At 62.9% G+C, this 21,295-nt stretch overlaps 4 protein-coding genes across 4 annotated transcripts; 3 read left to right on the plus strand and 1 right to left on the minus strand.

Annotated features, from left to right (window-relative positions):
* Nucleotides 1-113: 113 nt before the first annotated feature.
* CHLRE_14g616750v5 (uncharacterized protein) lies at nt 114-8,849 on the minus strand. The gene is made up of 21 exons (XM_001690224.2): nt 8,469-8,849; nt 8,121-8,246; nt 7,745-7,861; nt 7,347-7,448; nt 7,031-7,141; nt 6,766-6,843; nt 6,313-6,536; nt 5,944-6,178; nt 5,589-5,741; nt 5,285-5,407; nt 5,033-5,119; nt 4,618-4,683; nt 4,205-4,392; nt 3,934-3,976; nt 3,511-3,588; nt 3,117-3,254; nt 2,805-2,873; nt 2,486-2,634; nt 1,895-1,967; nt 1,530-1,638; nt 114-1,178 (listed from the first exon to the last, which is right to left on the minus strand). The coding sequence occupies exons 1-21, from the start codon at nt 8,604-8,606 to the stop codon at nt 1,045-1,047; spliced, it is 2,541 nt and encodes an 846-aa protein (XP_001690276.1). The 5' UTR covers nt 8,607-8,849; the 3' UTR covers nt 114-1,044.
* A 180-nt stretch (nt 8,850-9,029) lies between these two features.
* Nucleotides 9,030-12,861, plus strand: CHLRE_14g616800v5 (uncharacterized protein). The gene is made up of 9 exons (XM_043070101.1): nt 9,030-9,363; nt 9,577-9,596; nt 9,752-9,849; nt 10,194-10,301; nt 10,541-10,657; nt 10,881-10,932; nt 11,082-11,131; nt 11,691-11,756; nt 11,970-12,861. Exons 1-9 carry the CDS (start codon nt 9,194-9,196, stop codon nt 12,432-12,434), a joined length of 1,146 nt encoding a protein of 381 aa, XP_042916774.1. The 5' UTR covers nt 9,030-9,193; the 3' UTR covers nt 12,435-12,861.
* A 48-nt stretch (nt 12,862-12,909) lies between these two features.
* Nucleotides 12,910-13,811, plus strand: CHLRE_14g616826v5 (uncharacterized protein). The gene has a single exon (XM_001689761.2). The coding sequence runs from the start codon at nt 12,944-12,946 to the stop codon at nt 13,715-13,717; it is 774 nt and encodes a 257-aa protein (XP_001689813.2). The 5' UTR covers nt 12,910-12,943; the 3' UTR covers nt 13,718-13,811.
* Nucleotides 13,812-15,469: 1,658 nt separating this feature from the next.
* CHLRE_14g616850v5 (uncharacterized protein) lies at nt 15,470-21,204 on the plus strand. Its single transcript, XM_043070102.1, has 12 exons — nt 15,470-15,681; nt 15,877-15,924; nt 16,218-16,743; nt 16,931-17,014; nt 17,265-17,425; nt 17,616-17,756; nt 17,960-18,023; nt 18,157-18,758; nt 18,971-19,286; nt 19,530-19,690; nt 20,234-20,292; nt 20,449-21,204. The coding sequence occupies exons 1-12, from the start codon at nt 15,637-15,639 to the stop codon at nt 20,546-20,548; spliced, it is 2,307 nt and encodes a 768-aa protein (XP_042916775.1). The 5' UTR covers nt 15,470-15,636; the 3' UTR covers nt 20,549-21,204.
* The last annotated feature ends 91 nt before the right edge of the window (nt 21,205-21,295 follow it).

Raw genomic sequence — 21,295 nt, forward strand, 5'->3', positions numbered from 1 at the left:
GGGCGCGTCAAGGGTGTGAGCACGGCGGAATTTCTGATAGCATGCAAATGGTAAAAGTTGGATATGGTTTGGGTTATGTTGGGTTTTGCAGCGTCTGGCACCGCAGAGCACGTAAGTGACTGATTGAGTACAATTCATGCACACTGCTCGCTCCCTTCCTCCCTGCTGGTTGCGGCAGTTGCCAGCGCTTTGCATTTGGCTGTGTTACCCAATGCGTTACCCGCGTCACCCACAAGTGTGTTGTCAGAGGTGATGCTGACACGTAAGTGAGCATGAGCATGAGCATTCACATGGGTTCTAGTGCATTGTGGCCCCACTAACTCCTGAGTCCGGGGGCGCGATACTGCGATAGGTAGACAAATAAAGGTCTAAATCAATAGTGTCCGTGCCCGTAGCGTCGTGGTTGTGTAAGAGTAGGCAGCCAACTTCTGCCTGACACGTCCAGACCAGCCATGAATGATCCATTTTTGGGCCTGAGCCCCCTGGATTTTCCCGTGACCGGAGAACACTAGTCCTTGAGGGTCGTCCCAAACACACCTGAAGCACAAGGGAAGCGCGTACTTACCACCAACCCACCGTACCGCTGCATGCACCGGCAGCACCGCTGCATGGCAGCTTTGTCTGTCCCCTCCTGTAACTTCGCAAAACAACCCCACGTCAGTGATCGGCTAGGATCGGCTCCTGCAGTCCCTCGTACGCAAAAGCCTGCGTCCTGCGTGCCTCCAGCTCCGGCACACCTAACATTGCCTGTCTACAGCACTCCAGCGGCAGTTCCGCCTACACCTCCACCTGCTGCTCAGGCTCCCAGCCTGATCCTTATACTTTCTTGCCTCTGCCCGACTCCTGCACCGGCCCCTAGCTCGAGCAGCTGCCCGCAGGTAACCCGCCTGCTGCACCCGCCGCCTCCTTGCATTCGCCCTACGCCTCGGTCCGCCATGCCCCCGCTGCTCGGCCCAGCCGCCCGCGTCCTTGCGGTACATGTCGGCATACCGATGCTCCATGCAGCCTGTCTACTCCTCGGGCCTATCTTCATCTCGAGTCTATCTACTCCAGCGGAAGCGCCGCCTGCAGCTGTGTCAGGTCCTTGGCGTCCACCGCGCCCATCAGTTCTAGCTTGCCGGCACACGCCAGGCTGGTACGCAGGTAGCCCCACACGTGCTCCGCCGCGGCGTTAAGGCCTGAGGGGGCGAGGATACGGTAGGTGGAGGCGGGGGGGGGGTTGTTTTCAGGGGGAGGTGGGGAGCCGGAAAAACGTGCGGATGAAGGAAGCAGGGAAGCCCAAAGCAGGGCTCTATCCCACGGTGGATATCGTCTGAGCGTCCACGGTGGCTTTATCCCCTCGGCGAACGTTCCGTGGCCTCACCATTTGGCCGCAGCTGGCATGGCACCCCAGGCTGCCGTATCCCTCCAACGACGCTACACGGTAGCCGCCTAGCAGGCTCATGGCGCGTTCATGGCACGTTCATGGCACCGTCAATGGCACGCCTATGCTACCCAAGCTGCCAAGCCTACAGTTCATCGACACGCACCGAGCGCTCGAACGTAGAAGGCGGCGCTCCTGTTGTATACCCCCAGGTTGGCGTAGCTGATGCCCATATTGGTCCAGGCGCGCATGTAGTTGGGCTTAAGGTCAAGGGCCTGAGGGACGGGCGCGGCCGGTTTGCCAAGGTTGGGAATTAAGGGAAAAAGAAGCCCGTGATATGGGTACTGTACTGCTGCTTTGGCGTGTGTGCGAGCTGCGCTACGGTAAGCTTCACAACAGCTGTGAACAAGGCGAACAAGGGCTGCGCACAACCCGCACCCAGGCATCCCGCAACCACACAACCCGCAACCAAAGCATGTCATACTGCGGGCCCACCACACGCACCCCGTGTGTTCTTTGCCCCCCTCCTACCTTCTGGTACGCTGCGAGCGCCTCGCCGCTGCGGCCGTTGTTCGCCAGCGTAGCACCCAGCTTGTTCCAAAGGCTGCGCAAACGGGATTAGCAGTGGGTAGGGGCGGCCGGGAGGGGGGAGGTGTTAGTTTACTCCAATCTCAAGTAAACCAGGAGCGCGGAGGAACTTAGGCCCTAACGAGGGGGTACAGGCCGAAGCCCAGCGACTTGGGGTGCTTCCAGGAAGAGCGAGAGGGCGTCGGGCGGCACGCATACGAGTGCGCCTTCAACGGCCTATCTCAACCGTTCTGGCAGGGCCCAGGACCCCGGTCCCCATCCGTCCCATCCAGGGGCTCCCCTGGGCCCATCCGTCCCATCCAGGGGCTCCCCTGGGCCCATCCAAGTTCCGGCACATCACACGAGATTGCACATCTCGCTCTCCGCCGTACGATGGCTAACCCCACGGCTGCTCTACCTCCCCCCACTCATCCTGCAAACCCCCCTGCCACACAATACCATGCTTACCGAAGTGCTTTGGTTCTGGCAAGACCCTGCTCCCGGGCTTCAAACCGTGTCAGCGCCCATGCCCCCGCCCCCGCCCGCCCCTCCCACCTGTAGTCCCCGGGTCGCAGCTGCAGCGCGCGCTCGAACGCCTCCACTGCCGGCCCGTACGCCCGACCCAGGTGGTGTAGCACCCCCAGTGCGACATGCAGCTCGGGGTCAGTGGGGGCGGTGGCGGCGGCGGCCTCAAACAACTTGATCTGCGGGGAGGGGCGGAGCGTTGCGCATGGGAACATGAGTCTTGGCAATGGATGCGGGCGCGAGGGAGGCGCAGCCCCGAGCCGCATGCCACAGGCGTGTTGCATTCTTGTACGGATGAGAAATGCTAATGTAGGAGCCCAGTCGGAATTGGTCATGGGCGCGCACCCACCGTGTGTGAGAGCCGCTGGCTGCTGTCTGGCGCCTCGCCCGCAGCCTCCACCAGTGGCGCGTAGGCGCGCTGCAACAGCCATACCATGCGAGGAGCGTGAAGTGCGCGTTGTCGGGTTACACGTGACGTCTCACGCATTAAGCAATAGACCACCGTGCAGCCAATCATTCGCTCGCGGCCACTCCCGGGACGCCGCAACGCCGCTGCATCTTGAACTCCACAGCTCCATCCCTCCCCCCTGCTGCGTCTTTGCTTTACAACTCAACCCCCACCCCATCCCCATTCAACAGACGACCCCACCCGTTGACCCACCTGTGCCGCCAGCCAGCCCTTGAGGTGCTTGGTGGCCTCCCAGGCGCTCAGCTCGTTGGTGTGGCTGACGCCCAGCGCCAGCAGCACGGCCGGGTCGCGCGGGTCTGCCTGGTGCGCGCGCATCATGGCGGCGATGGCCTGGGGGGGGAGGGAGGGTTGTGGGGGAGCGTTGTGGGGAGGGGCGGGGCGGGGAGGGGAGGGGTTACATTCATGGCTAGCTAAGGAAACGGGGGAGGGGAGGGGAGGTTGGACGGGGGTGAGGCAAGTGGTGTGGAGGGACGGAAGGGACATCGACGATTGCAGCGGGAAGTGTATGTGCAGCCTGTACGCGCGGTCCAATTGTGCCGCAGCCCACAACCACCACAGCTCACCACACGCGACACCACCGCCGCACCTGTCGGTCGTCGTCGTTCTCGGCGTGCACAGTGCCCAACAGCCGCCACGCCTCCGCGTTCTCGGGATGCTCCCGGACCTGTTGCTCGAGGAGGGATTCCATGCATGATGAAAGACAGTGAAAGACGAGATGATGTTGACAGTGTGTTGCAGACTTGCAGCAGACCAGTAGAGGGGGCGATGGATAGGTGCGAAGGCTGGCGACGAGGGGCGCCGTGAGAAGATGCTGAAACATTATGCATATGGCAAGTACGCGGTGCGAATGACGCGGTGAGTAGCGGTCCTGCTAGCGGCTTGGAGGTCAGGCGGCGACGCGGTGGGTGCAGCATTGCAGCCAGTAAGATCCAGAACCTACCAGGCTCCACTCGGCACGTTCACAGTTCCCCCCCTCCTAAAGCTATAGCCCCGCAGGCCGCGCACCCACCACGGCCTCCAGCGCCAGTGCTGCCTCGCTCAGCACCCCCCGCCTGTCATCGGTTTGGGTTGACAGGCACACACAAACGGGGCGCATTAAGAGAGGGCACGGGGTGTGACCAGCGGGGGGTATTGAGCATGCTGCTTTGCGGTGGCCAGCTCACGGCCAAACAGTTCAAGCCCTGACGCACGTGTCATCTATCTTGACAGTCCCCACAGGCATTCCTAACACACATACTGCTTTTCAAACACGCAGCGCGTGCCCCTGGAGCCCCACCCACCTGAAGAGGTCCTTGCCCTTCTGCATCGCCTCAGGGTCCCCCAGGAAGGGGTTGGCCTCTGAGAACACGTACTCGCCTGGCGCCGTCGCCGTGCCCGCCATACCCGCCAGCCCGCCCCCAAACACGCTGTCCCCCACGGCGCCGTGGCCGTAGATGCGCTCCCATTCCTCGTACTGCCCCTCGTCGCCCTGCGGCAGAAAAAAGCAGTTTGATGGATACGCGGCGGACGGCGGACGGCAGGCAAGGTGTTAAATTGGCAGGTCGGCGATGTGGACGTACGATGAGGACGCATGGGCATTGTGGAAGAGGAACGCGTGGTGCCAAGTGTTGATCCCGCCTAAGGATGAGGACGGGCGAGTACGTGCGAACACATATACCAACCCAAGCATGTGCTCTGACTGCACCCAACGCACCTTGTTGAACTCCTCCGCCCAGGCGGCCGCTTCCCCTGCCCGCCACGCCGCCTCCAGCTCTTCCACCTGTGAGGGGCAGCGCCATCAGCGGCACCGCGCGCACAGCCGGCTCAGCCTCATACCCGAGAGGCTCAAGTTTCGCCCTGGGGCCGCCCTGTTTCCCCATGCCCCATACCCACACGCCCTGCCCCTGGCGCCCCACCCAACTCCATTCCTCGCCGCCCAAGCGTCCCTTATCTAGGGCCTTGTACTTGATTGCCTATCGCGCCTCCGGACCCGGAGTGAGTGGGACCAGATGGACTAAACCCATGTAAATGCTCATGCTCATGCTCAAAAATCCCTCATCCCTGCCATTAAGCTCTACCTACGAGCTCCGCCCCTCACTCCACAGATACGCTTCTGCCCTCCTTGTCACCTGTGCCGCGTCCATGCCCTCTCCCAGCTTTAGGTCCGCCACGCCCTTTGCGAACTCGTCCGCCCAGTCCTGCTGCGGCGGCCGGGCCTGCCGTGGACAGGGGCAAATTGGAAAGTATCAGCGTTTTGAGGTCAAGCTGCGTGGGCCAAAGGGCTACGTGCCCGACCAAATACACGCAACATGCGCGCCGCCATGATTAAAAACGCGCAGGGCGCTTGGAGGTTACACACGCGCAGTTGCGCCGGCCCCCACCTGCTGATGTGTGAACTCGTTGGCCCACTGAGCCGGCTGCTGATGCGCCTGCGGCGGCGGCATGCCGTGCTGCTGCCCAAACTCGGAGGCCCAGGCCGACGCGTCCGCCGTACGCTCCACCACCTGGACCGGGCAGGCGCTGGTGTTGAGGGCCCCGTCTTTCTTCCTACTGTCTTCCTACATCGTTCAGGCCCTGCGGCCTCTGCCGAGTTGGCATGAAACCGCGACCCGCATTCCCTTTGGCGCGCAAGTCCCCGGCCCCACCAAAGCGCGCGCTCCATCCTCACAGCACGCCAGCACGCACCTTGTTGTCCTCAAACATCAGCTCCCCTTTGCTCATCTTGCTGACAAACTGCAGGAACTTGGAGTTCCGCATTTTGGGGTCGGCGCTCTTGCTGAGCACGTCCGCGAGAGCGGCCGTGGTAGCGCGTGGGTCGGCGGTGCCTGTTCGCCCGGCCTGTGCCCGGATTCACAATGGTGCACATGGCAACTTGTTTACTAGTCATTTGAAGGTCACATGCTGTCACCTGTTTGTTTGCTAACCGTGTAATCGACAGGGCCCACGAATACAGGGGCATTGGGCAACGGCTACAATGGCACGGGCGCATCTCATCACGTGCATGGCGGCATCAGCAGCCCGACGCCGCAGCCACGCCCACCTGCCCCTGCGTCCCTGGCGCCGTCGCCGTGTCTTGCTCCGACTTGAAGTCCGCGGCCCAGGCGCTGGCGGTGTCCGCTGGAGCGGCGGCACCCCCCGCAAACTCCGTCGCCCAGGCCGCGCCCGGCGCCGCCGCCGCTCCTCCTAGCGGCGGCCCTTGCGCCGCCATGGGGTGCTGCGCCGCGAACTCGGAGGCCCAACCCGTGGAGGGCGCCCGCACCATCATGCCACTGGGCCTGGCGCGTTGGTCACACACAAGGTTAAGTAGATAGGTGTTAAGCGGGTATGAGATGGTGAGGTGCAGCCGGCCCATCGGTTCTCACGTCCCAGACTCCCAAACACGAACACACGCGTGCACACAGCCGCTCACCCTGGTGGCCCGTGCCGCTGGTTCCAGATCGCCTCCCACGGCGCCGCCGCCGCCGCCGCGCCACCCGCCGCCGCCAGCTCCGCGGCCACGGACGGCGGCGGCGCGCCGCCGGCCGCCTGCGCTCCTGTTCGCCAGGCCTCGTGCCAGTCGGCGGGGTGGGCGTGATTGAGCTGTGCTGGCAGCTCGCGGGGGTCGATACGCAATGAGGCCAGGAGCTGGCCCACCTGTGTAACAGTGGTTCAAAAACATCGTGCTGTCAAGTGAGTAGCTGTGAAGGTGCTTCAAAGACATGTTGGTGCCAGCTGGCACCCAAAGGCCATGCAAACCACACGCCGTGCGACTGCACGCCAACAAGGCCTGAGCCCAGGCGCTTTTGGCACGTCCGTGCCACCTCAGCTACTTGCCACGACCAGTGCCCAGCCGCCCAGCCGCTCGGCCGCCCCACCCGCGCACCTGCATGTCTGCGAAGCGATCGCCGTGGTCCGCGTACAGGTGCCGAGCCATGATGGTGGAGCGGTCGCGTATGCGCACCTGATTTGCCATTGCGCAATGCATTGGGGCATCGGCATTGCAACGTTACCGGTTAGGATACGAGTTGACCGACTTGCCGTATAGCCCTTAACAAACAACAACACCCGTAACATGTCATCTGGGCTCGCTCCAAAGCTCGCAACCATGGTTCTGCGCCCACTGACGTTTGCGCCAACCTCGCCCGCACCTTGTCGGCGGTGCTCAGCTGCGCCGCCAGCTCGGGCGGCAGCGGCGGGCCGCCCATGACGCTGGCAGCAGGACCCGCAGCCCCGGCCCGCAGCGCGCCGCGCATGAAGGCCTGGATGCGTGGCAGCGCGTCGTGATTAGTAAGTCAACAATATGAGTCTGTGTAACGTTGCCGTTCGCTACACTGTCACTAGAGAGACTGCTTCCCCCACCCCGCAAACCCGTGTCCAGCCTGCTTGCAATCGCCTAGCCAGGACGGCTCCTGCCAGGTTGCGCGCTCCCTCTCCTGGACCCGCCTCTCCAGACCCCAGTCTCACGTGGAAGTGCGGCGCCAACATGGGCGGCGGCGCACCCATCATGCCCGGAGGTCCCCCCGGCAGCTGTCCCGGCGGTGGATGCAGCGCGGTGGGACCCGCCGCCTGCGAGGACCGTGGAGCAGAGGTTCAGGCAGCCAATACGAGGCCCAGCACACGCCGCACAGTAGCACAGCACTGCACTTCACGTGCACAGCATATGAACGCCTCCCTAAGCTGGCCGCCACAGCACGTGCGGGCGTGGCGGGCCGGCCAACACCGCCGCGCATACCGTATCTGATGATCTGACTCCAGCGGCGGCGCAGTCGCGCAGTGCAGTGCGGCGGCGGCTGGCCGTCATGGACGCGCACCCGGCATGACACGCACCGGAGCTACCCGCCCGCGCCAGTGGAATAACGCACCTGGCCATGGAAGATGGCGTCCCACTCCGCCGGCGCCGCCATCGGCCCCGCGGCGCCCATGCGTGGCCCCACCGGACCATGGATGGCTGCCATGAAGGATTCCGCCGCCGCATGATCCTGCCAGTGCGGCATCATTACAGAGCACAGAGGCTTGTCATCTTTAAATGATGTAGATGTGTATCTGCGGCATGCTGCGCTGTGTCGCGCCATCTGCACCGGTTCCCAGCATGCGAGACGCGCAGTGCGAGGCCGCAACCGCCCGACGCGCGACGCGCGGCTCTCGCGACGTCCAGCGGGCCGGCCACAAAGGGGGATAGCCTCTCCCGTGGAGCTCAAGCAAGAAGGCACTACAACCTGTCAGCATGTACGCACTCACCAGGCGGGGTGGCCCCAGCCCAGGCACCTGCATGCCCGCCCCGCCTGCCAGGGCCAGCTCCGCTGCCGTGGGCGGCGGCCGGGCATAGGAGGTGCTCGGGCCCGCGCCGCCTGGCACACCCGGCAGCTGCAAGCCAAGAAGCGTAACGTTAGGTAGGTTGCAAATTGCTTGATGTAGTTAGTGCGCAGCGTGTCTACGGTTGGATCGTCGGGTGCGCTTGTGGTTGGGAGAGAGCAGACGTCAAGCGATGGGCTGCAGGTTTCGTGGCGTGGCAGCGCTCCCAGCTGGCCTCTGCCCTCACCTGTTGCCCTCTTCCCAACTTTCCCACTCCCAGTCTGTGTCCCGTACCTCTCTGAGCTGCTCCTGCGTCTTCCCAGCGCCGCCCAGGAGTGTGTTGACGAGGTTGCCCATCGCGTTGGAAGGCCCAGCGCCATCGCTGGGCGTGCACATATCCGACCCAGCCACTAGGTCTCGAAGTGCAGACATCTTCTTGCGTTACGTATGTAGAAGTGACTACTGCCCCCGTGGAATGTGCTATGCAAACCGGTCTGAACCGAGCGTGACTCCTGTAAGATGCACCTCGCTGCTTCTACGCCAAACTCAATTGTGTACACAATTACAGCATCTTACATACACCTTTTATCGTTTCATAACGTGTGGGCAGGCAGCGATGCTCCGCCGCGTGGTCCTAGAGAGGAGCTCTAGAAGCATGTGCCGCCGTCGCTAAAGTTTCAGCCCTTATCCAAGCGCCTACAGTGAGAAGTCAATTATGGCGAACTCAGTCCTATCACTTGTCGTTTGTGACGTGGGACACCATCCGGTTTGGAACCAACGCTGGAACCAGCGAGCAGGGTTCAGGGTCGCGTACTCGCGTTTCCTACTTGCTGCATTGACGTAACTCGCTAAACTGATTTGCATCTTACATATAACCTCCGCACGCAAGCCCGTCCGTGAGCTGCGAGCAGCTGGCGCAGTTGGCCCTTTCTTTATGCCCACGCTAGCACCCCAGGCCTCCGCTACATGTCAACAATGGCTTGAATAATACACTCCACATTTGAGAACCCCGACCAGAAATGCAGACCGGGTCGCTGGTCAAGTCGCTAGCACAGCAGACTGAGGAGCTCTCTAAAGACCTCGACTCGTTCTCAGATAGAGCATTTGAGCTATGCCGTTTAGCTAAGGAGCTGAAAGAGCGGGCGGGGAAGACCTTTGTGGAGAAGGCGTGCCAAGTGGAGACGGCCGCGTAAGTGACGTCCGCAGGGGTGCGTGTCTTTGTCGAGGGGAGCGTACTGGCGGCTGCAAGGCTAACCCAAGCATGCGCACGGGTAAGGTGTTGCACTTCACGTCAAGTGGGTGAACAAGGGAACGCACCGGAGCGTCTTCGTGCCTCTGCCCATGGCCTGCACCCAGGACAACCTTTCCTACCCTCCTGTGCCCACCCTTCCTTCTCTCTCAGGGTCGGCGCGCCATCATATCGTAAGTTCGGTTTAACCATGTGCATGTTGCAACTGGTCGCTTCACCGTTACCCGGTATCGCCGATAAAGCAGAGCGGAGCACACGGTGTAATTCTGCATACACCGAGCAACCTGCGTTTTGATGCGAGAGCATGTGTCACATCGCGCTCCCGCAGAACTCGACCGCGCCAAGCGGATGGCGCCATTTGCGTTCACGGGCTTTGACCGCAAAATTAACTGGCGTAAGCTGCGTGCGCTCAATGTAGACAAGGTGGTGAGTCAGCGCGGACAGGTGCACGCGCGGGGGCGTGACGGGGGTGGATGGGTGCAGCGAAGGGCTGGTGCACGCTGGCGCAGCGTCCCTCAGTACTGCGGCATCCATGACCAGGCGTGCCAGGGTACACCTGCCTGCGGACCCATCATTCCACTAGCCACAGCAAACCCCTCCTCCCTGTCCCTGCGGACCCATCATTCCACCAGCCACAGCAAACCCCTCCTCCCTGTCCCTGCTCCCTGCCCCTGCTCCCTGCACTGGCCATGTAACCCCTACCCCACAATTGCAAACCCATTCCTCGTGCTCCCGGGTCTCCACACACCCCGCCACGCCACACTGGGAAGGTGTCTGACACGGACACGCGCACGCTGCTGGAGATGTACGGCGAGCTGGCGTACGCGGACCTGGAGGCGGAGTCGGTGTACGACCTCAGCGAAGCAAACCTGCTCAAGGTGGTGCGGAGGGGGGCCGAGGCGCGGGGCGGGCTTACCCGTTCTCACCATTCCTAATTACAACACATGGGGAGGCGGGGCACGGGCTCAGGAGGGGAGAAGGGGAGGCGAAGCAACGGTGAGAATGTCTTGCTGTGCGCGCTCGCTGTGCTGGCAATGTGGTGGTGCATGGCAGCCCCCACCACGTGGACCAACCGATTCATAACACCAGCGCACGCCACTGTGGGCGTCACCCGCAGGTGGTGCGGCTGCTGCAGCTGCTGCTGCAGTTCCAGCAGTACCAGCTGGAGCAGGGCCTGGGGGTGCAGCAGCTGCTGCGGGAGGAGCAGGCGGAGGCCGTGGGGCTGCTGCGGCAGGTGTGTGGGGCACTGCAGGGGCGAGATGTATGGGAGTTCTGGGGGCGTTGGCAGCGTGTGCGCACGCATGTGCCTGTGCGTAGGTGCTGAATTTGCTTTGTGAGCATAATCGGTTGTTGTGCAACCTCGGCCTAGAACGGGCATGCGCTGCCTTGAGTTCTGCAACAGAATGTCTTCAGACCCCTTACCGAAGGGTATTCTTGTCCCTTTGTCACGCAAACAGATCCCAAGGCTGCAGATGAAGGGTTTGCAAGACGGGCTCGGCGCGTTGCAAAGTGAGCGGCCCAGGGCAGAGGAAGTGGGGGTGCGGCGGGTAGGGGCAGGGGCAGGAGAAGTTGCATATCGGTATCACCTCGGTCGCCCTCACGGCCGCGACCCCCATCCCCGGCACAGCAATCCCATCTTCCAACCCATGCATCCATAGGCAACTTCTACAAGGTCGCGGATGCGGATATGGACGCAATGTTCCAGCAGGTGCGTGGCGGGGGGGGGGGGTGTAAATATCAGCCCAAACTAAAGCAAACCAATTAAAACGCGTGGAGCACAGGCAGAGGCTTTAGTTGCAAGCGATATTACTTATGGGATGGGGGCCGAGGCGTCGTGGAGCAGCAGGGCGAGCGGCGCCGGCGATATATGTCGCCGCCCGGGCTCGGTGGCGCGCACAACAGCACAGGACGGGCACGCGGAGACGACAAACGGGGGGTCGGGGAGGTAGTCGTCCATGGGGAGCGGATTGATGAATAATCGGGCGATCGGTGCGTGCGGATTGCGTGCGTGGAAGTGGTTCTGTTGCCGATGGTAGTGCTGGTGATGATGTTTTTAAGGGGCGCACAACACGCTTGATAGGTCTCCCGAGGGTTGCACCGTTGGCAGTTGTTGCCTGCCAGCCCGCAGCCCTAAATACAGTGCAGCACACGACAATGGGCCCACTCCTGCCTCCCCCACGTCCTCCCCCACGTCCTCCCCCTCGTCCTCCCCCACGGCCCCCCCCCCGGGCACATACCCACACGCCCCCCACCCGCGCGCCCTGCAGGTCCGCACCGAGGAGCGCACCGGCGCACGCGACACCGTGGGCCACAACGTGGACCAGGTCAAGCAGGTGAGCCCGTGTGCCCGTGGGGTGGCGGGGGGCGAAGCTCGCCAGGCAGAGGTACAGCGCAGTTCGACAACATGCTTGAAACCTGCGGAAGCCAAAGCAACCGCTTATACCGTACACATCGGCATGGAGTGTCGTTATGTGTCTTGTACAGGATAGCATGTGTGCGGATTATGCCATGAACGCCATCAACGCCGTGCATGTGTTTTGCCACAGGTGCTGGACCCCCGCATCTTTGGTGGGGGCCAGGGCCCGGCCGGCCCCGGTGAGGCCACCTCCGGGGCCGGAGGCGCTGGAGCAGGCGGAGCAGGGGGCGGCTTCGGCGGCGGCACCTCCACAAGTGCGGGCCACTGGCCGCCGGCCGGCACACAACTACGGTCTGAAATCCAGATGCAGCGGGGCAGTGTGCCTGCCGGCGCGATGGTGGGCCCCGGCGTGGGTGGCATGATGGGCGGCAGCGGTGGGGCGGGCGCCAATGGGGCGGGCACCGGCGCGGGGCCAGGCGTTGGAGCTGGCGGAGGTGGGCCCGGATGGCCAGGGGGGCCCGGCGGGCCGCCGCCGCCGCCTGCGGTGGTGCGCCCCGCGCAATCCGTATCGTCGCTCACCAGCGGCGTGGCGAGGTTGTCAGTAGGGCAGCAGAGGCCGGGGCCGGGAGTGGGGACGTCGTATGGCGGAACGTAGTGGAGCAGTGGGCGAGGTGAGTCGAGGGGCAAAGCCAGGGGCGAGTTGCGGAACGAGGGCACATGACGCCAGAACCTACACACCGGACCGTCTTTTGCACTCCAAACTCTTGAAGTGCTACGGTAACCTGTCAGGGGCGATTGAGAGCCATATACTTTCAAGCATGTGCGAGTCGAAGTGATCGGGTTCGAGTGGAAGCGGTTGGTCCCGCGGGGCTGTCCCGGGCAGCAGTTGGGTGCTGACTCGGCGTGCAAGCTTTAAGTCCGAACCCCAGCAAGTGAGAAGCTAAAACTATCCTTGAGCTGCGACAGTGCAATGATAGCGCGTTTCTGCGCGCTCGCGCGACCGGTGGGTTCCGACCCGCAGATGAGCGGCTGGGCAATTTCTGGGAAATGAAAGCGCTGCACCTGGAGATTTTACTATTGTCTCAACGCACAACAATCAAGCCAGTGTCAGCTTAAAACCCAATACACCACACAACACCTTAAAGCAGCGATACCTCGGTCGCAATGCATCTCGGTGCCGCAATGTCGGCCTCGCTGGCGCGCAGCCGTCTGCGCGGCGCGTCCTCCGAATCCAAGCAGTTGCTTGGCTATGCTCCATTTCCGGGCCTGCGCGGGCCATGGCTGCCCAAGCCTCCGCTGCGGCTTCCGGCACTCGCTCGAGCTACGCCGTCAGGCGCCGGAAACGGAAACAGCGCTAGCGGCAGCAGCAAGCCAGCCGGCAAACAGAGCAAGAAAAAGTCCCACACTACCTCCTCCAAACCATCGCAGCCTCAGCGCAAGCAGCAGCAGGAGCAGGCGCCGACGGTGCCTTTCGGCAGCTCCCACTCGCAGCAAGCGGCTGACGCAGCGGCAGAGGCCACACTGGCACAGTCCATAGCCCAGGCCGCCGCCGCCTTCCGCCACGCCCCTCAACCGCGCCTGTCAACTCCGCCACCCACTCCAACCGCCGGCATGCCGCCGCCCCTGGGGCCCCTGGCAGCGGCGGCGCGGGAGGAGGCACTTTCGTCGCTGGCGGAGGCGGAGGATGAGAACGAAAAGGTCTCAGCAATGGCGGCAGCGGCAGGCGCCAAGTCTACCATGCAGCGCGAGCCCGAGCCCACGATGCAGGTGCAGCATAAGCAGGAGGAGCCGCGATCGCTTGCTGCCGAGGCCAACGTGCGGGGGCTGCGCGACGCTGCCGAGATCAAGTCGGGGCTTAAGCACGGCATTAAGGAGGGCATCAAGCAGGTGAGAGAACCCGGCGGCCGGTGTTGTAGATCGCCGATACGGCCTAGCTAACGTGGCGGCGCGCCTGTGCATAGCTTCGGTGCTAGCCTGAGCCATGTTGTGTGCGTGTTGCCCTGGCATCGACACACGTTCATACGATACCTAGCCTGCGAATGCGAGAAGGGGTGGTTGCATGTGCTTGACGTGTTGCGCTCGTCCCAAACATGTCTCCCCTATAGCACCCAAACGATCGTTACGATCGCTGTTACCTAGGTCGTAGATCGTTACCCCTCCGGCATCGTTACGATCTCGCTACGATCTGCTTACCATCTTAACCAGCCATGGTAACAGCCTGCTCACGGTCTACGAGGCGCACATGTAACCATCACTTTGACGCCCGTTACATGGCAGCCTTGTGCTTTGCTGAAGGCCTACCTCAGTACTAACGTAAGAACTATGTAGTCCGCTACTCCACATGCTAGCCATCTGTCAAGGCTTGATAGCACGACAAGTGCAGATGCTCATGCAACACTTATGCAACACTACCGCAAGTCCATACGTACATGCAACAATACGCCAAGTCATGTCTGCGTGTGAACGTGCAACTAGCCACTGGCAGCAACCACTTGCATGTCTGCTGGGGACAACGTCTCTGACCCACCACCTTGACGCCCGCCGCCACCACAGCTAGCATGCCAAACTATGCCACTGGCACCTCCATCTCTAGCGCCAGACAGCTGGTGTCACGCTGGCTCCTGTAGTTTTGCTTCCACCGGCAGCGCCTGCATGCACGCGTGCACACACATAGACACACCCAGTTAATCGTCTGCCACAAGACGGGTAGGTGCCAATGCATGTCAAGGCCAGCCATGGACAGAGTGCTTGGCAGCAGTGCACGGGGCCTACCACACAAGGCGTGTCTGTGTGCACATGTGCATGTGTGTGCGCCCACATGTGTCACGGACACTCACCGTTGATGAGCACAATGCTGGAGGTGTAGGGGCAGTCCAGCCAACCGTACGGTCCATAGGGTACAACAGGGGTTGGGCAGCAAGCTGTCGCGGGGCAGGGTGTGTGCGTGCGGAGGGGGGCGGGGTGGTATGTGAGACACAAGGCACCGTGGCAAGGGAGCCATAAAAACACCTTACAGCGAGCGCTGGTAAGGGAGGCAGCAGACAGTCACTAGTTGTAGGCGGGGGCTCCACCAGACAACCCAACACAGCGCGAGAAGATGACCATGCACACTGGCTTGCGAGGTACCACTAGGTTCAACGCATCCCATCGACATTCAACCTGCAGACTAACCTGCAGACTATGGCGTGCGGGGCGAGGGTGATGTTGACAGAACGCGATGTTGAATGGCGTTGTTGACGCCGGCGACCGAGACTTCTCGGTCGGACATTTGAAGCGCAGCTGATAGATTATGAGGCATAGTAGTTTCTCTCACGTAATAGCTGGCTGCAGCTGACGTGTGAGCAGCGTTGCCAAGCCGGTCAACGAGCAGTCAGCAGCGTGAGGACTCGCGTCCCAAGCCAGCCAAGCAGCGTCGGCCGCCAGCTCTTGTTCTACTGACATTTGAGCTAGCATAAATTTGTGTTACAAAGAGAAGTAGCAAGCGCGAGAGAGCAAAGTGGGGGACAGGAACAGAAGTCCAGCGGCACCGGCATGAAGTGCAGTGTATCAGTATATGTATGGTACTATATCAGTGTATGTGTAGTAGTATCAGGGGCCGCTCTATGCTGCTTGTTAAGTCAGGCCCGCGAGAACCCCATGCAGGAACCCTGTTACCCCTCGCGAAGGCCCCGTTACCCCTGGCTTAGGGTCGTTACCACGCCCAAGGGTCCCTGTCACAATGTCACACAGTCGGCCTACAGCCCCCAGACTTCCTCGTTCGCGAGCGCAAAGACTACAGAAGTTTAAGGCTTCACATATTAGACTGTTTTAACACAAACTGTCACTACATTACACACTTTGCAGACTAGAATGTCGGCATGTTCACTTGTCGGCGACGAAAGGCACTCCGCCCAGTCCGCAATGTGTGTATGCATGACAAGTAGCTAAGAGGTGACCACAGCACCACTTGGCTTGCGTCCTGGGCGTGCCAGGCCGTGCGGGCCCGAAACAATCGTTACCCCCTGTCCGGGGATCGTCACCCCCGTTTTTTGATCGTTACCACCATTTGGGTGCCATAGGGCTCCTCCTTCTGTCGCCTGCACCGGTGTCTGCCGCAGGGCCTGCGACTGAACCTGTTCGACATCATCCGCCAGCAGGCGCGGCAGGTGAGCGAGATCACGGCTGCACCGGACGCATGTGATGAAGCCAACCGGGGCATGCCTGCTTGGTGGTTGCATCAATGCTTGGTCAGCTATAGCTACAGGCAACTGTATGTGGGCCGGGCGACGTCGGTGTGATTGCATGACTGACCGGCGTTTGCTTGGCTGCGTACCAGAGCATACACACACACACGGTGACACGGTCCCCTCGTAGCACCCTTGTAGCCTCCTGTTCTCCGTGACGCCTTGCTCTTGTTGCTCTGTTTGCCTTGCGCCTGACTGCTCGTATCCGGCTGCAGGCGCAGCAGGCGGGCGGCGAGCAGGCGGTGCCGGAGTACGGCGAGGCGGAGGGGGCCGCCGCCGGCCGCACTGACAGGCAGGTGGCGGCTATGCACCAGGCCGAGACCCAGACCCAGGCCACGACCCAGGAGCAGCAACAGCAGTACGTGCCGCGCCCGCCGAGCGGCATGTCGGGAGGGCACGGCCCGTACCGCGCCCCCGACCCGGCCTCCCTGAGTGATGAGGACCGACTCTTTCCCACCAACGCCAGTGCCACCGCCGCGACCACCACTGCGCCGCCAACCACCGCCACCAGCGCGTCCTTCAAGCTGCCATCGAATCAACCCCAGCAGCCGCAGCCGCAGCAGACACCGGAGCCCTCCTGGCGCTCCATCGATGAGTTGCGCAGCCACCACCACGACTTCGCCTGCGGCCCCGCGGCCGATGTGCCCTGCGCGGTAGGCGGCGTGGTGGTTGTGGCGCTGGATGACAGTGACGACGCGGCGGCGGCGGCGGCGTTTGCGGCGAAGCACCTGTACAAGCCCGGTAAGGGAGGTCGGGGCCGGGGGCCGGCGGTACAGGGGTGGTGTGGCGAAGGCCATGGCTGTTTGCGTGCGCCCAAAAGTACTGCCCGGGCCTGCACGCCTCCGTTCCTGCACGTGACATGCCTCTTGCAACCATGTGAGCCCGCATTGCCCACCCTCACCCCCACCCCCTGCAAACGCATGAACAGGCACGGACGAGCTGCGCATTGTGCACGTGGTGTGCGACCCCCGCGCCCTGCACTGGACCACGTCAGTGGGAGCCACGCCTTCAGGTGTGCACGTGACTGCTGCGAGCGTTGGCAGACTCGGATGTTGAGTGTGGTGCGGCGTTCAAGCGTTTTGCGCCACGGCGCTTGCGCCCGCATACATTCATCCTCGAGCCTGCTTGAAACTTCTACAGCCGCTACTCGGTGTGCCACGTTTTAGCATTCCGCTTTGTCTCCCACCCATAACCCTTCATCCTGCAATATACTGTGCATCATACTATCGGTTTCCTGAATTTCAGTTCCGGTTTGGTTTCAGGCCGCGACATCTCCCTGGACTCCATGGACCTCACCGAGCTGACGGACGTGGGCGTGCTGGGCGGCAGTGGCGTGCGGCTGGTGCCGCCCAGCGCCACGGCGGCGGAGGTGGCGGTGGCGGCGGGCGTGTCGGGCGGCACGGTCGAGGAGCCGGAGCTGAAGGTGAGACAACTCGGGTCTGGGGGTCTTTTCTTGTTTGGGCTCTTCGGAACGTGTGCCATGTAAGCATGCACGCGAAATGGAATTCATTATGGTCGGTGGAGCCGCTCGTCACAACCCGCCTTCACATCTTCGCCGTGCAAAGTCCGGCGCCATCCCCTCCACACCACACACCCACTCACCTTCCCCACAGGACTACCTGTCCCGCCTGAATGCGTCGGCGGCGGCGGTGGTGTCGCGCCGCTGCGCCGGCTTGGCGGCGGCGGGTGTGACGCACTACAGCACCGAGCTGCCGCGACTGACCGTGCCGCGCTCCGCGGCCGCCATCGCGCAGGCAAGCAGCCGATCCGCATGACATGCTATCACGGTCTTATGACCTTGCCAACCATGGGCCCAGTCAGAGGCAACAAGGACGTTGAAGCGATCGATTGAAATGACAACTGGTGCACCCAATTCTGATAGTACGCAACCATACATATGTTTGCTTGCTTCACAAGCACCTCTGCTCGCTCCAAACACCTCTGCTACTGAATGCAGGCGCTGATGGAGTCGGTGAAGCGCGCCGACGCCAAACTTCTGGTGGTGGCCAACCACGGCCCCGGTGAGGACCAAACCCTGTGACCCCTCCCATGCAGGTTCGCTGGTACCGCATTCAAGCTTTGCTTATATCTGCGTGCCCATTGGTTTCCATTGCCACGTTCACATCACACACTGTCCCCCCCCAAATAAAACAGGAGCTCTGGCTGAGTACGGCTCTGTGGCACGCTATTGCTACCAGCACTCGCCCGTGCCGCTGCTGCTCTTCCCCAGCCTGAGCGCTCAGGCCGAGGCCGCGGCACTGGCTGCACGCCACTGCCCCGCCGCAACCGCAGCTGCTGCAGCCACCGAGACGGCTGGCGCCATTGCCACGGAGGACGCCGCGGCGGCGCAGCCGCAGCCGTACGTTCCGGGTCTGAATGCGCACATGGACACGGCCGCCGGCGGCGCGGCGGCGGCTGACGCCGCCGCCGCCACCCCCGCCTCCAGTGATGCGGAATACGTGTGGGAACCGTCCGTACAGCAGCCGGCGCAGCTGCAGCCGCAGCCGGCGGAGGCGGAGGCGCGGGCGCGCAGCGTGGCTGCGGCGGCGGCTGGCGCCGCGGTGTCGGGCGCCGCGGCCGCCGCGGCCGCGGCAATGCAGGCGCTGGTGGCGGCGTGGCGCCTGGGGACGGGCGTGGACCGCGGACGTGTGGAGGCGGAGGTGCTGGATGCGGCGGTGGAGGAGGCGGTGGAGGAGGCTCTGGACGACGACGAGGTGGCGGCGGGGCTGCAGGAGCTTGTGGAGGCGGCGGTGCAGGTGGGTGTGAGGGTTGGAGGAAGTGTTCTAGGCTGCTCGACTGACAGCAGGAGGGAGGTCGCGGTGCGGAGAATGCGGGGGTCCACGTGTTGTGTTTCTTTTTTTGGCAGAGTTGTCCTCTGCGTCCCTGACTGCGCACAAAGGGTTACAAATGCACACACGCGCGCGCTGACGCTGTGATGCAACCAATGCCGCAAACGACCCGGCTTCAGGGCGGAGACGTGGCCACCACACTGGATGAGGCCGTCACGGAGGCGGTGCAGGAGGCGGTGGCGGGCGTGCTGGCCGCCCCCACGACCGTCCCAGCCCCAGCCCCAGCAGCCGCCGCCTCACAGCCGCAGCAGCAGATGGGCGACGACCGCCGCCACCTGGACTACACGGCCAGCGCCGCGGCTGCTACTGCTGCTGCGGCTGCTGCCGCGGCTGCTACAGCGGAGGCCGCCGGGCCGGACGTGCTGCTTGTGGTCAACCACCTGGAGGAGCTGGCGGACGTGTGGCAGTGGGTTGCGGACAACGTGACCAAGAAGGGTGAGCGCAGCGTTTGGTCGCACGGGGTTGACTCTCTTGCTCAGCTCTGCGACGAAGCCAATTGCGCGTGCTGTAGACTAAGAAGGAGAGAGAGCGTGGCAAAACCCTTCGGTTCCAAGCGGACCATCCAGTCAGCAGTACACAGCCAAAGTAATAACGCCCCGCCCCATCTCCTACACCTGACCTACTTCCTTCCTTCTCCTCCCTCACCTCCTCAACCGGCACGCGGCACGTGACACGCAGGCGACACGCTGGCCATCTGGCACGTGGCCGGCCCCAGCTCCAGCGGCATGCCCTCGCTGCCCGTGGCGCTGTCCAACCAGATGCGGCGCCGCGGGCTGCGCGACGTGAGCTATAAGCAGCTGTACAGCGACTCCGGAGACCCGGAGGACCTGGGCGAGCAGGTGGGTGGGCTGTGTGGGAGGGGGCGTGGTGGGGAGGGCGTGGTGGGGGTGGGCTGTGTGGGAGGGGGCGAGCAGGTAGGTGGGCTGCGTGGGAGGGGGCGAGCAGGTAGGTGGGTTGCGTGGGGGGCGGGCGTGGGGGTGGGTGGGCTGTGTGGAAGGGGGCGAGCAGGTGGGTGGGCTGTGTGGAAGGGGGCGAGCAGGTGGGTGGGTGGTGTAGGCTGGGGGCTTCGTGGGGCCCCAGGGTGGGGTGTGATGGAGTGAGCGAAGGGCGCGTGCGCGGTGTGGGTGTGGGCGTGTGACTGTGCTAGCGTGCACAGTCATGCGATTAGCTGGGGGTCAGCTGGGGGTCAGCTGGATTCGGCTTGCCTACATGCCCCGATAAGAATCATAAGACCTCCCGAGCTTCCACCGATAAGAGTCATAAGACCCCCCGAGCTTGCTCCACCCGCTCTCTCATATATATACACACACATATACACACACACACACATGCGCGCGCGCGCACACACACACACACACACACACACATGTGTAAACACACAGGTGTGCACGGCCGCCGCGATGAGCCCCGCCACTCGCCTGGTGGTGATGCTCAACTACAGGTGCGCCGGCAAGTAGTGCGGTGTTCCTTAGTCGGACATACCTTGTTTGTGCCTTTGTGGAGCCATAGACGCGTTTGCATGCTGCTGTACTTGCCACAGCTCAGTAACGCATTGCTCCCTGCAACCCCCGGCCCCACGCTGCCCCGCTGCCTGCAGCCGCCGCGGCCTGATTGCCGAGGCACTGCGCGGCTCGCTGGCCTCGCACCTCAGCCGCCACTGCGCCAAGCCGCTGCTGCTACTGCAGCTGCCGGAGTAAAGCGGTTCGGCGAGAGCTTCAGCCAACAGCCATGAGTCAGGCGTGCGCCAGCCGGGCAGGAGCACAGCAGCAGATGGCACGCGTGGCAGGAGATGCTTGCGGCAGGAGAGAACCCAGTACCGGCGCGAGGCGGTGCACGTGCGACGAAGCCCATGGGTAAGGGCACGGCACATACATAGTTGCACATAGCTCCGTGCATACACGTCTGGGGACGACCACTGGGCAGGTTGGGTTTGAGGCAGACTCGCGGGCTGATTGTGGCGGGCCCGGTTGCGCTGATTGTGACAGGTTGTGAAGGGGTAGAGGACCTGAGGTCAAGTGCTATAACGCGTAAGTCCGTCGTCGTGGCGTCAGTCCGACGAGGGCGCGTGGAAGGAGAGCAAACCTAGCGGGTCGTAGCGCGCCAAGTTCATCGCTTCAGCCAGGGCTCCGCGGTCGGAAGGTGTCTGTCTAGCAAGGTCCGCACCGCAATGCACAGACGGGGTTGAGGCCGCTGTCACTTAGTGATCAAGGTCGAGTGGCGGTCTGCTAAGGCATTTGAGGTATGGTCCACCGCTAGGCTTGTCTATGCAATCCGGCAGTTGTGCTTGGGAGTTGGGAAGCTACTTGAAACAACGTACTGATTTGGAGCTGCTGCAGTGTAAACATACATGCGCTCTGGCTGTTCCCGCACTCCAAAGATACCCTACACCAGCAAGGCCCCTCAACCCGGCCCACTTTCCCAAACCGGGACCCTTACCCCAACTC

This window comes from Chlamydomonas reinhardtii, chromosome 14, assembly GCF_000002595.2.
Source record: "Chlamydomonas reinhardtii strain CC-503 cw92 mt+ chromosome 14, whole genome shotgun sequence".
Classification (NCBI taxonomy): Eukaryota; Viridiplantae; Chlorophyta; class Chlorophyceae; order Chlamydomonadales; family Chlamydomonadaceae; genus Chlamydomonas; species Chlamydomonas reinhardtii.

Excerpts from the sequence above, each read along its gene's own strand:
- CHLRE_14g616750v5 (XM_001690224.2), bottom strand. The coding sequence starts at position 8,606 with ATGTCTGCACTTCGAGACCTAGTGGCTGGGTCGGATATGTGCACGCCC. Across the intron at positions 6,179-6,312 it reads CAGCGGCACGGGCCACCAGG|GCCCAGTGGCATGATGGTGC; the intron begins GTGAGCGGCTGT and ends CCAACGCGCCAG. Across the intron at positions 5,120-5,284 it reads ACGAGTTCACACATCAGCAG|GCCCGGCCGCCGCAGCAGGA; the intron begins GTGGGGGCCGGC and ends TGTCCACGGCAG.
- CHLRE_14g616826v5 (XM_001689761.2), top strand. The coding sequence starts at position 12,944 with ATGCATCTCGGTGCCGCAATGTCGGCCTCGCTGGCGCGCAGCCGTCTG.
- CHLRE_14g616850v5 (XM_043070102.1), top strand. The coding sequence starts at position 15,637 with ATGTTCACTTGTCGGCGACGAAAGGCACTCCGCCCAGTCCGCAAT. Across the intron at positions 18,759-18,970 it reads TTGTGGAGGCGGCGGTGCAG|GGCGGAGACGTGGCCACCAC; the intron begins GTGGGTGTGAGG and ends ACCCGGCTTCAG. Across the intron at positions 19,287-19,529 it reads GGACAACGTGACCAAGAAGG|GCGACACGCTGGCCATCTGG; the intron begins GTGAGCGCAGCG and ends CGTGACACGCAG.
- CHLRE_14g616800v5 (XM_043070101.1), top strand. The coding sequence starts at position 9,194 with ATGCAGACCGGGTCGCTGGTCAAGTCGCTAGCACAGCAGACTGAGGAG. Across the intron at positions 9,597-9,751 it reads GGTCGGCGCGCCATCATATC|AACTCGACCGCGCCAAGCGG; the intron begins GTAAGTTCGGTT and ends GCGCTCCCGCAG. Across the intron at positions 11,757-11,969 it reads ACGTGGACCAGGTCAAGCAG|GTGCTGGACCCCCGCATCTT; the intron begins GTGAGCCCGTGT and ends GTTTTGCCACAG.